Here is a 14,332-nt window from a genome sequence, read left to right as displayed (position 1 = left end):
CTCTGTATATATATATATATATATATATATATATATGGCCATACCTGTGTACATGCCATTGTTTTCTTTTCTTGCCTTTCTCCTGTTTACCATATTGTTTCTTGGAACGAAGCAGTGAAAGGGAGTAAACTGTTAAAATGTTTAGAGTTAACTGAAGTTCCACATCTATTCTTCCGCATCATTTCTGTTTGTGCTCCACTCACAAGAGAAAAAGAAGGAAAGAAACGCATTGAGTGTGGTAGAGCGCTGTGGGGACCGTGTTGGACAGCATACGTAATATATTATTGTGCCACAGCATATTGAAATAGTCACCTGTATCTCTGATCACTGCCTCCTATACGATTCTACTTTGTTTCGTTGCGTCTTTACTTACAGTGTATAGGTAAATAGAAAGTTGGACACAGTGTTTGTGCTATTGTTCTAGAAAACATGACGGACGCTCCAAAGACGCGCATCCTAACACGAGAAGAGGTGGAGAGGAACGTAAACCGCCTCAGCATGCGCCACTATGGCGAGCTGTATCTCCCGCCGCTGGTGCAGCAGAAGGTGATCTCGCAGGAGGAGCTGGCGCACAGCATCAAACACCTGTACGACGATTCCATTGCCCACCGACAACAACGTATGCGTGAGATTGAGCAAAGCGCCAATGCGGAGATAGATAAGTTTCACGCCAAACAGAAGAAATTTGATGTAGAGGAGTGGGAGACGCTGGTGCGTCACCTGTACGACGAGTCGCTTCAGCGGAAGCAGCTTAAATTCCAGCAGTTGTACGAGCGTGAGTTGGCCCCCCTGCAACGCACTCGCAAGGCACTTGGGAAGGCGGAGCAGGCGAAGGTTGTGACGCGGCTCTACAATGAAGGTATGGAAAACAATCGCAAGAAACACATTGCGCTATTCGAACGCTTTGTACTAGACCGGCAACCAAAGCCAGTATACCGTAGCCAGGAGGAGGTGCTGATGGCGTGCGATAAACTCACAGCAGGCGAAGGTGTCACCTCCGCCTAATCGTTTGTGGCCGCTCACTACGGAGAGGAAATTCCTCCTTGTTGTGCCCTCTTTTTGATTTTGTTTTGTTTCCGTTTGGAAAAAAGAGGAAACGTTTTCCGTCTTTCTATGCGTTTTTTGTTTGTGTGTGTACGTGTCTCCAGATGTAACTGATTAGTGGCGGTGACACTGGCGTAGAGTTCAATGTAAGCAAGCACAGCTTCATGCATGCAGATGTGTGTATGCGTGCGTCTGTGGTGGAAGACCGTGTACTGCAGGTAACCTGCCCCTTTTCCCAACCCCCATCGTGTACATCTTCATGCAGGGGAATAAGAAAAAGCTGCCGCTTTCTACTTTTAGTGGGTGCCCAAAAACTTTGGCGATGATAATGTTGTAGTTGAATGTTGCTTTTACTCTTTATTTATTTTTTAATTACCTTTTTTCTTTGTTTATTTTTGCGAGTTGTCCAGCGCCTTTGCTGTTTTTTTTTGTCTATTTGTGGGTTTCTGGCAGCTTTTCCGAGCATCTGGGAGCCACGCAGCCCGGGTAGGAAAGACTATCGCTGGTGAGGGAATTGCATGCCCGCTTGATCTCCCTTGTGGACAGACGTGTATACTTGAGGCCATCATCGCCGCTGGCACACGAACTTTGGGCGTCGCCCTCCCCTTCTGCCAGACTAGTCGGGTCGGGATCATTATCATCGGCAGTGTCATACGTCTTGGCCCTCCGTCAAAACTCCCGTTTGCCACTTTGTTTTCCCTGTGGTGTCGGCTCTGCTACCTGCATCCATTTTAGTTTTTCTCTGCGGCACATGCAGAACGTCACAGTTGAGGAGATCGCCGCGTGGCTTTGCGAGAATCGGTGTCCCACAACGCTGCTGGAACTCTACAGCGAGTGGAAGACGGTTCACCATAAGGCTCACGTCTTATTTCTCGAATTGGCGGCCGCGTGCGCTCCAGTGGATAAGGTACCTGTTGGCTCCGAGGATGTGACTAGCGTGGCTCTCAATGAGGCAGTAGTGGACATGCTTGTGGCTTACGGAAAACAGCAGGGAAAGGCGGCTCTCCGGGAAGCTGTTAAGCAGGCGACGGCGCAGGTTGCCTCCTCCGATTTGTCGTTGGTGGACGACGAAAAAGACGAGTCTCGGCAACGTTGCCCTCCCAGTGCTCCTGTGGCATCTGCCGTTGTGGAACACCAACCGTCTTTCCTCACAGAGGCCGTGAAGCGGGAAACTGGTAGTAGCAACGATAGTGGGACTAATATGATGTCTCCTTTTCACTTACGACTGCAGCATGCAGAGGAGAGCTTGGAGCAGACGATTACGGTGCTTTCAAAAGGACTGCCAACCCTTGTGAGTGCTGTGGATCCCATGCAGAAGGATGTCCTGATCCCTATTATTAGTCTTGCGGCAACCCTAAATCGCACAAAGTCAGCCAAAGCTGCCGCCCGCCTTCAGCTTCTTACCCTTTACAGTCGTCCAAACCGCGAACATCGGGCGGCGGTTGCAGAGGCATGGGCAATGACCTTGCGGAATCTCCCGTCATCTGTTTTGGAGTACGACATTGTGCCAGAGCTGATTAATCTGGCAAATGCAAAGTCTACAGAGCGGCACATTTTGGCTCTAGATTGTGTGATGTGTGTCGCACCTCTCTTTGGGACGGGGCGACATGCCCTGCGCAAATCTATTTGTCAAGGATTATTGCGGCCACTCAGTGAGGATGAGGCCCGTGCAGTACGGTTTCATGTGGTCCAGTGTATTACCGAACTCTGGCCTATTTATCCCAATGACGCTGAGGAAAAGGAAACGAGTCATGCCGATGTGAGTGATTCGCTTTCGTGTTACGTTGAACTTATTTTGCGCCTTGCTTTACACGACGTCAGTGGCACTGTGCGACGTTGTGCCCTCCGAAGTTTGCGTAACCAACTCCTGCTCCCAGTGTGTACGCCGTGTTTTGTGGCTCTTACACAAATTGTTCCGTTACTCATCTCATGTCTCGAAAGGGAGTCCGCCGTGTTGGAATGTGACGATATGCCGATGCGGAAGGGTGCTTCCACGAGTGCGGTAAAAAGCCTTGATGTTGTGGAGAGCGCTGTTGCCAGCAACGTCTTGACGTTGGCAAGCCTGATTGAAGATGTCCTTCGACATGCACTTGAATGTGTTACAGGTGAAAAAGGTGGAGTTGCAACGCTTCTGGAGGAGGCGTATCTTCGTGTGGTACTGCCCTCTGCGTATGCCTTAGTGATGATGAGTCACGAGCAAGGTACTTCAAATGTGTCCATTTGTGCCCTGGCATCAGCGTTGGCGACGGTGGTTCCTGCCCTTTGCACAGATCGATGGTGCCAGGTACGTAATTCACTTGAGGCGTTCATCACACAAGGGAGCATCGGTGACTGCAGTAGTACCGAGGTTTGGCGCAGCGCCGGGTGGCGTCAGCGGCAGTTGTGTTTCCTGTTTATCTTCTTGACACGGCTCGCTGGTGGGACGGAGGCTGCCGGGACATTGCCCTCTGTAGATGTCGACAGCATCGCGAAGGAGGCTTCTACGTGGCTGCGTGAGATGTTGTTGGTGGATGTGGTGGATGATGAAAGGGCGAAGATGCATGCAACGAATCGGGAACAACGGGGAGAGGCGGGTGACACTGAACGTGCCAATGAATTGCACAGTACGGTGGTGCAGCGGTCGGAGGCGAGTGCGAGACTTGATGCCTGTGCGACTTGCCTTGTTTGGTTTGCGACTCGCGTGGATGACGGGAGCGGCAATGCGGCGGCGGTCTCCTCCATGTTATGGTCCTTCACCGAGTCATCGGAAGAGAGGCAACGGATGCTTGCCGTTGCCCTCGTGGAACGTGTGAGTGGGCTGCCAATGGATGACAAGGTGCGAGAGACGAGTATTTGGCCCTCGCTGCTGCTGCTCATGAATGACACCGTATATGAGGTGAAGGAGGCTGCCATGAAGGCGACAGTTTCGATGGTGAAGTTTGCCAGCACCCCGGCAGCGCAAGAGAAGCTGATGGTCACCGTTGTTGCAATAGTTGAGGCAGAGGGATGCGCCTCGCGGTTAGGTGTGGCGTTCTTGCGTCACTGGTGTTTGCTGCTGCGTGAGATGCCGGCAGAGCCACGCGAGTCCTTCCTGTACCCCCAGCTTGCCAACATGATCAATCAGCTGAGTGACACAATGCGTAGGATGGAGGTGAGATCAGCAAAGTTCACAGTGGCAGGAAGGGGAAGCAGCTCACCGCCCTCAGAACAACACAAACTGACGGAGGACGCGTTAGCGTCGGTTCTTGCAGTCTTGGAAACTATCCCTCGCTGCGCGGTTGTGACACCACAGCTTGTGAATAAGTACCTCATCCCCAGCATTCAGCTTCTGGGGTCCCTAAAATCCCTCCCTGCATCGAGCCGGTCTCAGCTGCTGAGCATCACAAAGGAATACACGGCGCTGCTGGATTCCAGTAAAGGGCCCCGCAGTACGCCCAATGTGCTTGACCGGCTGCGAAGTGAGTTGAAGAAGCGCCTTTAGTGCGTTCTGTGTGTGTGTTTTTTTTGTGGGTTGTCGCAGTTTCCATTCTCTCTTTCTCTCTCTCTCGGTGTATGTGTGTATATATATATATATATCATTCTTGCAGAGAGTTAGGGGAGTGAGGAAGGGAGGGAGGGAGGGGGGGGGAGTTGTTGCCTGGCTGACACCCTTACGCGAGTTGGTGTGATCACCTAACAACAGCTGAGGCAATCACAAGAAGAGAATGCTTTATTTACAGCACAAAATATATTTCTTCTTCTGCTCTTGCTGCTGCTACGGCGGCTTATTCATTATCGGGACGGGAGTATGCATATACACATGCTGCACGTCTATCTGCGTTTCCTATGGAGTTTTTCCCCCCTTTTTTTGTTGTTATGTGTATGTGTGTGCGTGTGTGTGTGTTCAGGGATACATCAACGTGATGCACATGCACATGCAGACTCTACACGTAATAACAGGGAGGAATTGGTAAGAAGTGTGAAGCGGAAGCAGAGGGGAGAGAGAAAAAGACAAGCAAGAGGAATACCAAACCCTATTAAGCACCCCGTACACTTTGGACTTTAATGTTCATCATTAGTTGGAACGTGGCGGGGTGGTCTTCAACATCCAAGGCGATCCGAGAGGACTTTGGAAGCATCGCATGTTTTCTGCAGCGAACTCAGGCAGACATTGTGTGTTTGCAGGAAGTGAAGGGATCATGGGCAAAATTGGAGGCGGACCCTTTTGGTATGGGCGCCAGCGACGGTGGCGGTGCGTTACCCATCGAAGGGTGGGAATCCTTCTGGGCCTTTAGCGGTAAGGCACAGCGTGGCTTCAACGGGGTGGCGACATTTGTTCGGAAAGGCCTTACATGGTGGTGTGACTCCCGCCCGTTCAGTGAGGAGGAACTGAACGATGAAGGTCGCGTGGTGGTCACCTGCCATAGTGCCTTTGTTGTGGTAAATACGTACGTCGTGAACGCTCGTAACGGCCAGCGCATGGAATTTAAGATGCGGTTTCTGGCAAGTCTAAAAACTCTCCTAATTCGGTTGAAGGAGAAAACGGGTAAACCGATCATTTTGCTCGGGGACTTGAATCAAACGTATCGGGCCGAGGACGCCTGCTGGTCGCTGCGACGCCTGAGTTTACCTGCTCTGCTACAACTGGTCCGTTTGTCGAAAGCAGTTGAAGACGAGGGAACAGAAACATGGGCGCAGCAATTTCCATGGCTTCCACTTTCCACCTTGCAACGACTGGAGGCCTTCATCGTGGAGCAGGCCTCACTTATGCTTCTCGCCGACGACGTCAATTCAAGCGTGGGTGGGAAAAACAAGAGCATCAGCGTTGACAGCGGTGCCTTGTTGGATGTTATGAGAGGGAGCCAGGAGGACGGTGAAGACGGCGCTCTTGGAGGCGGTGCCGCTCTCACGCTTCTCGCAAAGCGGATACGCGAACGCGAGAAACAGCGTAGGCGGAACGGGGGCGCAGGTCTACTAGCCACATTGGGGGAACTGTGTGACGCAGGCCTTCAAAGCATATTTCTGGATTCACTGCTGCGTCGTCAGCCAGCGACGCACAACCGTGAACTTTTTGTCCTGTCACGCTACTGTGGTTTGCCCCCACATGGCGACGTGAGTGTGCAGTTCATGAAGGAGTTTCTCGAGGAGCTGCATCTGTGCGATATCTTTCTTGTGACCTCTGCTCGGGCGAAGAGTACGGAAGAAAAGGGAGAAGGAAAGACACAGACGACGGTGATGTGTCCATACACATGTTGGGATCAGTCCAGGAATAGGCGGCAAAGAAATGAGGGGACTCGTATTGACTACATTTTGATTGATGAGATGCTTCTCCCAGCATTGGTTCCGTGTTGCATGACGGAGAACAATGCCGGCGTTTTCGCGTCCAGGATGGATGGTGCAACCGCATCCGTGGCAACAGAAAGTGAGGCGTCCTCCGCTTTCTTTGACGAGTTTGACGGTCGCTCTGCAATAGTTGGCGCGCGTCGTGCGATGGCAGATGGACTTTATCCTGCCGCCCCTTTTGATGGCTCTGGACTTCCGCCACTGAGTGTGGAGGCAAGAGACGTGCAGTTCCGTGGTCTACCGTCTACGGGACTGTTTGTCACGCCACCACAGTACAGTGATCACTGCGGTGTGTGTGCCTGTTTTGACGGTATTTCGCTTGCTGTGCGACCGGGAAAAGTGGAGGAACGACATGTCTGCCAGTACCGACCTCCTGTCAGCCTGCATACACTCTTCGCAAAGCGGGCAAGGGGTGTGGAGGAGGGAAAGAAGTTGCAGGTGCGATGCCTTGAAGAGAAACATAAGGAAGATATTCAGGCAATTGAAATTTCGGACGATAGTTGCTGACATCCATGTACGCATGCATAGATGTCCTCACATACACATGCATTTGCTTCATTTACCATTGCTTTATAACAGGCACGCACGCAATAGAGAGGGAGACGGAGAGAAGGAAGGGGAGGAAGAAGAAAACAGTCCAATAAGAGAGCAAATCTCTTACTTTTATGCTTCTTTATGTGATGGTGCTGAATATTATTAGTTATTATTCTCTCTCTTCGCTTTTTTTTTTAATATGTGGGCGTTCTTGGCATCATTCATCAATGCTCCACATACACACATATCGGATATGGTTTAATTAATTAATATTCTTGTTTTTTTTTGCTTGCAAACACAAAAACGAAAACGAAAAACAAAAAGGAACAAGCAGGAAGGCACTTCACTCATTAATTACTGATATTAGTGCTAGCGGTGTAGACGCAATACATACCACTAACTACAACACAGTCGCCCGTGCCGCGGCCGTGCACGAGTGAGACCTCATTGCACACGCGTACCAGCGACATTATAGAAGAAGGAACGAACGAACGAAAAGAACACACACACGCACAAAAGAAAAAGAAAAAAAAACGTTTTGGCGGGAAGGAAAAGATGAGTCGAGCGATGATTGCGGAGAAGGCCACATTTGTCTCTGAGCGGGCGAAGGAGCTTATTAGTGGTGGTGGCAACGTGGTGTCACGGGCCCGCTCACTCATCTCGGGGGACGCGCAGTTCTTTTCAGTACAGCCGAAGGAGGAGGATCTGCGCCAGCACCTTGACTCCGACTCACTTCAGGAGAAGCGAAACGCGATGAAGCGCATCATTGCGCAGATGTGCAAAGGGAATGACATGTCAAGCCTCTTTGCAGACGTGGTGAAGAATGTTCACACCCCGTCGATTGAACTGCGGAAGCTTATTTATTTTTACATCACACACTACTCGGAAGATCGCCCCAATGAGGCTCTACTTTCCATCTCTGCCTTCCAAAAGGACCTGATGCATCCGAGCCTGCATGTACGTTCCCTCGCACTGCGGATGCTTAGCACTATACGCATTCCAGCCATTCAGCCACTGGTGTTGGTAGCTGTAAAGAAATGTGCCTCAGACTTGGAACCATTGGTACGAAAAACAGCTGCCATTTCTCTCGCGCAAATGCACGCCATTAGTGCCGATGACGGGGATAGTGAAACGATACTTAAACTTCTTGGGCAGCTGTTAGCAGATAAGTGCACCGAGGTGGCCTCGGCTGCCGCGCTCTCATTTATTGAGATATGCCCCGATAAGATGGATCTCATTCATCCCATCTATCGTGACCTCTGTTGTTCCCTCGTTGACTGTGAGGAGTGGGGGCAGGTGGTCCTGCTGCACGTACTTTTGCGTTATGCGCGAACGCAGTTTATGGACCCTAATCGTCCCTCCCAGCCGAATGTAATACAACAAGGAAACAAAGAGAAGAAGAACTTAACCCAGGACATTGCTGATGCTAAGGTCGAGGGGGCCTCACTAACCTCATCATTATCATCCTCCTCAGCGTCAGCGTCGTCTTCGCTGGCATCTTTCACGAGAGCTTCGTCAGAGGTACTTGCCCAGAGTAACAAATACAACCTTGATGAAGCTAGCGATAGCCTTCTGGACTTCGATCATCGTCTACTTCTTGATTCTGTTAAGCCACTCTTTATGAGTCTTAATAGTGCCGTTGTTGTGGCTGCCACGTCATTGTTTTTTCATTGCGCTCCTAAAAAAGAGTTGGGCGTCTGCGTTAAACCCTTGGTGCGTCTACTTGGGGGTCCCGAAGAGCAACATGCAATCGTTCTTAGTGCCATCTATACGGTTGTGTTGTCGCAGCCAGAGCCGTTTGTTGCATACATTAAGGAGTTTTATCTTCTTCCCCAAGATGTGAGGGATGTGCGGAAAATGAAAATACAAATTATGTCAAAACTAATTACGGTGGACAATTGCATGGAGCTATTCCGCGAGTTTCGTGGGTATCTTCGAAACTTCCATGTAGAGAATGTTGTGGATACGGTGCGTGGTCTTGGACTTATTGCAGGACGGTTGCCAAACTGTGCTTCAAAAATTATGCATCTCCTGGTTCCTCTTATGTCTCACCCTAACGCGGAGGTGGTGTCGGAGTCCATTTCTGTTCTGCGACTGCTCGCCGTTCAGGGAAGTGACACAGCACGCACGTGCCAGTTAGTCTACAGCCTGCTGAACCAGGTACTAAATGAGAAGATCATGGTGGCATCCGCGAAAGCCAGTATTCTTTGGCTTGTGGGGGAAAACATTCAGCGTCACACGGTCATCGCCACGGCGGCACCAGAGTGCTTCCGTGTGTTTGTGAAGCGATTTGCTCAGGAGAGTTTGGAGGTGAAGAAGCAGGTGCTAACGCTTGGCTGCAAGATTTGGCTCTTTCTGGACGGCAGCAGTTCGATGGCCGATCGTTTTCGCAAACTCTTCTTTTACGTCTTGGAGGTTGCCCACTTTGACGAGGACTACGAAGTGCGCGACTATTGTCGCCTCATTCGTTGCACCGTGGACCGTCAGAGCAGTGCCTTTGCGGCGCTGAAGAGCGTACTGCTGAGTGAGAAGCCGCTTCCGCAGTCCAACGATCCGTACGTGGAGCGCACGCAGTACCAGCTTGGCACTATGTCCCACCTCTTTGGCACATCCCTCCTTGGTTACCGCCAACTGCCCCCGTGGTTGGAGGTGGCAACGGACCCGCTGCTGCGTGGTTCTCTCGGCGCTGAAGACAGTGTCGAAGATTCATCCCGCGGCTCGGGTTCCGACTTCTCCTCGACGCTCGGCAGCAGCGACACCGAAACAAGTGCTCTCGTCGAGGATGGCAGCAATGATGCTTCGTCGCGATCTGCATCTTCAGCAGACACATATAGTTACGATGAGGAAGAAACGGGAGAGGATGCAAGCACTCAACGGTCATCCTCCGCGTCGTTCTCGGTGGCGGCGGGGGCTTGTGCAGCCGTGGAGCCAACGCCGACGAACCGCACTCCTGTAAGTGTTGTGGCTCATCATGTTGATCCAGCAGTTGCTCCTGTCACAGTGAGTGATGTGATGGATTTGTCCCCCGGTGGCAACGCGAGCGTCACGGAAGCCGATGAGCTGAAACTTGAGGAAGATACACCCACAGTAGAAGTCTTGCCGGCTACACCCCCATGCGACACCGCAGGTGCCGTTAACACGGAGGCAGGTGCATCACTTCCCTCCCCAACACTAGATCTATCGTAGGAGGAGCCGCGGGAAGAGGAACCCAAGGAGACTGCCAGCGGATAATACATGCTTGCTTCCAGTAGTGTGTGTCCCATGTTTGACATCTCGTGACCCACCGCTGTTACGGCTGTGTAGCAGCTGGGTCTCTCCGTATGACGGGGTTTTTCGCACGGAGACTACTTGCCCCTGGCAGTGAGGCGAATAATTAGTTGTGTGGAGCAAAACCGACCTTTCAGCAAGAAAGAACGAAAAAGATGAAACACAGATAAAATGGTGTTTCAATCTCCTCTGTGTATGTATGCTGTCTAGTGGGGTACAATAATGCGGATGCGGGGCAGCAGCACGAGGAGGATGAGGATGACGATAACTTTATCATTTCCACTATTCACGAGGAATATTGGCAGAATTCATTTAACAGCAATCTCTGCATAATTCCCTTTTTGTGTGTTGTTGTTGATGTGTGGGTGAAATGGAAGCAACCGAGGCGGCGTGACGGGGGAATTGAGGGGTCTGCGGGTCGTTTCCTTCTCCTATTGCTAGTGGTTGTTGGTGTGCGCTGCATCGCTCTTTCGCTTTCTATCTATTTATTTCGTTTTTTTTTCCTTTTTATTCACGTTCTTTGGCTGTTTGTGCTCTAACCGGCGTTGTTGCCGCGCAGGTGCACACGAGGCAACATATCCCTGCTAAGGGAAACAAAGATACACACATAACCCGAAGGACGACACGAGTCTCAGGGAACACCGAGCAGAAGAGAGGGCGAGGAGAGAGGGGAAAAAGCGGAAAATTTAACTGACAAGCCGTCAAAGGAAGAAAAACCATACTTTTAACGACGGTGAAAACCAGTAGGAGGGTGAGAACGAGGATAAAAAATAAAAAAGAAAAGAAGGTGTTAGGCACAAATCAACGCAGCCGGACCGTCGTGTAGCTATTTACAAACGCGCATCTGTTGCTACAGTTACTGGAACGCGACAAAGAGGGGAAAGTAACAACCTTACAAACAATAACAACAAGGCAGAAGGCTGGTTTAATTTCTACTGCCACCGTACAACGCGACATTCAAGACAAGACTGCTATTGACAGCTGTGCGGAGTCTTATACACCTTTAAAATACGTGCGTACATAACATATACGCACCATTCAGTCATCCACATCACGTCCAGTATCACATTTATCCATTAGTACCGTCATTCTTTCCTTCACAGAGGCAAATATACTTATCTATATCTATCTATTGATAGATATATAAGGAGAGACATATCGAATAACCGACAGAAGGTGGCGCCGTTCTTTTTTTTCTTTCTAGAGCTTCTCCTTTGAGTCTTACTCATTCCTGGAGGTGCACTTTGATCTTCAGTGGTGTTATACCTGTTTGACCTTTTCGGCGTGAAAAGGGGAGCAGTAACGCAAGAGCAGCAGCGGTGGCGGTGGCAGTAAAAAAGAACTGCAGTAGAGGCAAGAGTCAAGAACAGAAAAAAAAAACTATGTTCCAGCCCGAGGAGGAGGATTTCTTGGCCATCAAGGGGGAACTATGGATGTGCGCTGATAGTGAGAAGCCTTATAAGGTTGGCGCGGGGAGGGGCTCTAAAAATTACGTTTGCATTGAGGACGACCGCTTCTACGTCTATTCAACACGTAGCACACAGTCGCGTCTGATAAAAGAGGTTGCATTTCGATCCATGAAGCGGGTGGCGTGGTTCACTCACAACCCGAAGCCGCCGGTGTCAGGTGGACCACATGGTGTGGCACCGCACCCCCAACGTGGGGCACGCGGAGCAGCCGTGAATCAGCCGCCGCAGTATTACTACATGGTGTTGGAGTTTATTCGCGACAACACCGTGGAGGGGACCGAGCGGCTGGCAAAGCGTGAGCGTGTCGTGTTATGCACCGAGAACGCACAGGATTTTCAAATTTGGCAGCAGTTTGTGGAGATGTACAAGTGTACGCAGGAACGCCCGCCTCCCGAGATTCTGTTGGGGCGGTCAAGGAAAAGGATTACTGCAGCCTTGGACGTCGACCACGATGAAACCACAAGTGAAGATGTGGAGGATAAGTTGGTGGAATGGGTAGATGCGGTGCAACAATGGAGAGAGCGGGCGATAAGTCTCCTCAACGAGGCGTCACGGGTGGTGGACCCCGCAGCAAGCAGCGGGCACGAAGTATCTATTAGTGTAGAGCAAATGAATAACAGGACGTGGAAAAAACATGCGGATGAGCTGCTTGATAAACTTAAAAACAATACCGCCAATCACCTTCCTGGCTCGGATCTTCCACCTCGTGAAAAGGATCCAACACGTATAGTTGAGTTATGGAATGCCCTTTACGATAGGCATGTTCCTAATAGCAGTCCGCGAGTACCCGACAGGGACAAATGCCAACTAGAGGAGGAAGAAGAACAACAACAAAAGCGACGTGTAAAATACATAGATGACCTTTTACTAAAGTCAAAGTTGTCATTGGCGGCTGTACCCTTACCGAGTAAGGCCGCTGATGTATCTCATCTAGACGACTTGGAAAAGGCATGTCTAGATATGGTGAGGGGATATGAGTCTAGGTGGGGTGCCATAGAGACGAAGGAAGCCAGTGAGGGCCACCACACTGGTGTTGTGGCGTTGGCCGATAAAATTAAACAAATATGTGAGACACTACGTCGAGGTGTGAAAACGGCTTCACAGGAAGAAGATGCGGATAACATGTTAGCTGAACTCCGTGCTGCTCGTCGTGCCTTAGAGGTGGCGCCTGCCACACCGCGGGACACACTACAAGAAGTGCGTCAAAATAAAAATATAGAACGTGTAGCGAAAGAGGCGCTTCTTTGTTTTACAAAAGCAGTAGTGAAACTCTTGCAATTATGCTACGAAGAGTATGCATCGCTTCGAGACCATATCCTCTCTGCACTGCGTGGAAGCAATGCTGGTGGAGACATGCTTGTCATAAACTCAGCGCACTTTGAGGTGGTCAAGGCATTAGAGGAAGAACGACGAGCAGCGAAGAGCAAACAAGAGGCACTGGAGACACTTATGCAGGAACTAGAACTTGTAAGGCGTGAACGTGACGTGGAAATTGGGGCGTTAGAGCAAAATTTTTCCCGGGCAAAGAACGGGTGGGGAAATGATCTTTCGGTACTGCAGGCAAAACTTACGGCGTTACAGAGTTCCATGACACGAACAGCGGTTGTGGTGCCTGCTGAAAACGCGGTTTTGGTCTCACCTCGAGGAGCATTGTATGGCGACAAAGAGGAAGATGTGGCGGAACTAACTCAAGACGCAGACAGAGATGAAGTAGATAGTGCAATTACCCGATGGGCGACGCAACTTGTTTCCAATGGAGACGAAGTGCCAGGGACTGTCGTCGCCATGCGGCTGCAGCGGTTCTTCTGTTGGGCACTCCGGAGTGTTGTGCCTCTCTGTGCTGGGCGTGATACGAACTGTATTCTAGAGCTTGTCATGTGGGCATTGGGGAATCACCTAACACTTCTTCAAACTGCTGCACGTGTCTTTGGTAGTCAGGCAATAGGTGCAGACAATGATGAGGCGAGAGATCTTTGCAGTTCCATTCAGGCACTCCATGACAACCACATTCAACTAGAGCAAATTGTAGAATGCTATGCAAGCGTTATATGCCCTAGCAACATAACGGGAAACGTCAACTTTACGGAAGTACGAAGTCGCCTTCAGTCCCTCCGCGACACTGAGGAGTTACTGGAAAACATTCACACACTTCTTGAAACCACGAATGAAAACATAGTGGAAACCATTATGACATTAATGCGTAACAGCGAGGACCTTGACACCATTAAGAAGGTTACTGGACATCACAGCAACGTTGTTCAAAGTATTGTCGATCAACGGGGTGAACTTCAACATCTAAAGTGTGCACTACAGCAATTGCTAGACAAGGATGAAGACATGCACTCCACTACGGAAGAGTTACTTAATCAACTACCAGAACTTCAAAACACACAAAAAGCACTTAAACATACGCAAAGCTTATTAGAAGCAACTAGTCAGCTAGCATACACTTTAGCTGCAGAATCAATACTGCAACAAGAGGAATTCAGGGAAAGGCTACTGATCACGCATGACTACTACGCACGACATCCACTTCACAGTAACCAACATGCAGTCGTCACCGAGGCCTCACTTGCAACAATGATCAATTCTACACCAAGAGAAACAGTAAATAAACTAATGGACATTTTGAAAGAACTAAGACACAGTAAGTCACTGTTAGGCGAAGAAGATATCAACACAGCATACCCATCTTGGAAAAAAGTCAACAACCAATA

At 50.1% G+C, this 14,332-nt stretch overlaps 5 protein-coding genes across 5 annotated transcripts, besides 10 other annotated features; all 5 read left to right on the top strand.

Moving 5' to 3' along the window:
• Positions 1 to 5: 5 nt before the first annotated feature.
• Positions 6 to 36: a microsatellite.
• Positions 37 to 429: 393 nt separating this feature from the next.
• Positions 430 to 1,005, top strand: TraAM80_03871 (uncharacterized protein; the record flags this gene model as incomplete). Its single annotated transcript, XM_029380822.1, has 1 exon — positions 430 to 1,005. The coding sequence occupies one exon, from the start codon at positions 430 to 432 to the stop codon at positions 1,003 to 1,005; it is 576 nt and encodes a 191-aa protein (XP_029239355.1).
• Positions 1,006 to 1,400: 395 nt separating this feature from the next.
• Positions 1,401 to 1,439: a sequence feature (A-rich).
• A 356-nt stretch (positions 1,440 to 1,795) lies between these two features.
• On the top strand, positions 1,796 to 4,504 carry TraAM80_03870 (uncharacterized protein; the record flags this gene model as incomplete). Its single annotated transcript, XM_029380821.1, has 1 exon — positions 1,796 to 4,504. The coding sequence occupies one exon, from the start codon at positions 1,796 to 1,798 to the stop codon at positions 4,502 to 4,504; it is 2,709 nt and encodes a 902-aa protein (XP_029239354.1).
• A 46-nt stretch (positions 4,505 to 4,550) lies between these two features.
• Positions 4,551 to 4,570: a microsatellite.
• Positions 4,571 to 4,574: 4 nt separating this feature from the next.
• Positions 4,575 to 4,599: a microsatellite.
• A 19-nt stretch (positions 4,600 to 4,618) lies between these two features.
• Positions 4,619 to 4,653: a microsatellite.
• A 218-nt stretch (positions 4,654 to 4,871) lies between these two features.
• Positions 4,872 to 4,906: a microsatellite.
• Positions 4,907 to 5,067: 161 nt separating this feature from the next.
• On the top strand, positions 5,068 to 6,852 carry TraAM80_03869 (apurinic/apyrimidinic endonuclease; the record flags this gene model as incomplete). The annotated part of the gene is made up of 1 exon (XM_029380820.1): positions 5,068 to 6,852. One exon carries the CDS (start codon positions 5,068 to 5,070, stop codon positions 6,850 to 6,852), a length of 1,785 nt encoding a protein of 594 aa, XP_029239353.1.
• Positions 6,853 to 6,938: 86 nt separating this feature from the next.
• Positions 6,939 to 6,972: a microsatellite.
• A 200-nt stretch (positions 6,973 to 7,172) lies between these two features.
• Positions 7,173 to 7,209: a microsatellite.
• Positions 7,210 to 7,353: 144 nt separating this feature from the next.
• Positions 7,354 to 7,400: a microsatellite.
• A 46-nt stretch (positions 7,401 to 7,446) lies between these two features.
• On the top strand, positions 7,447 to 10,065 carry TraAM80_03868 (putative adaptin; the record flags this gene model as incomplete). Its single annotated transcript, XM_029380819.1, has 1 exon — positions 7,447 to 10,065. The coding sequence occupies one exon, from the start codon at positions 7,447 to 7,449 to the stop codon at positions 10,063 to 10,065; it is 2,619 nt and encodes an 872-aa protein (XP_029239352.1).
• A 303-nt stretch (positions 10,066 to 10,368) lies between these two features.
• Positions 10,369 to 10,412: a microsatellite.
• Positions 10,413 to 11,528: 1,116 nt separating this feature from the next.
• Positions 11,529 to 14,330, top strand: TraAM80_03867 (uncharacterized protein; the record flags this gene model as incomplete). Its single annotated transcript, XM_029380818.1, has 1 exon — positions 11,529 to 14,330. A coding segment is annotated over one exon (2,802 nt), but the record flags the coding sequence as incomplete, so codon positions are not given.
• Between the last annotated feature and the right edge of the window lie 2 nt (positions 14,331 to 14,332).

Source organism: Trypanosoma rangeli, assembly GCF_003719475.1.
Source record: "Trypanosoma rangeli strain AM80 chromosome Unknown Tra_15.4_contig_00105, whole genome shotgun sequence".
NCBI classification, from domain to species: Eukaryota; Euglenozoa; class Kinetoplastea; order Trypanosomatida; family Trypanosomatidae; genus Trypanosoma; species Trypanosoma rangeli.
Note: the sequence above shows the minus strand (reverse complement) of the source record. Positions and strands in the feature narration are given on the sequence as shown.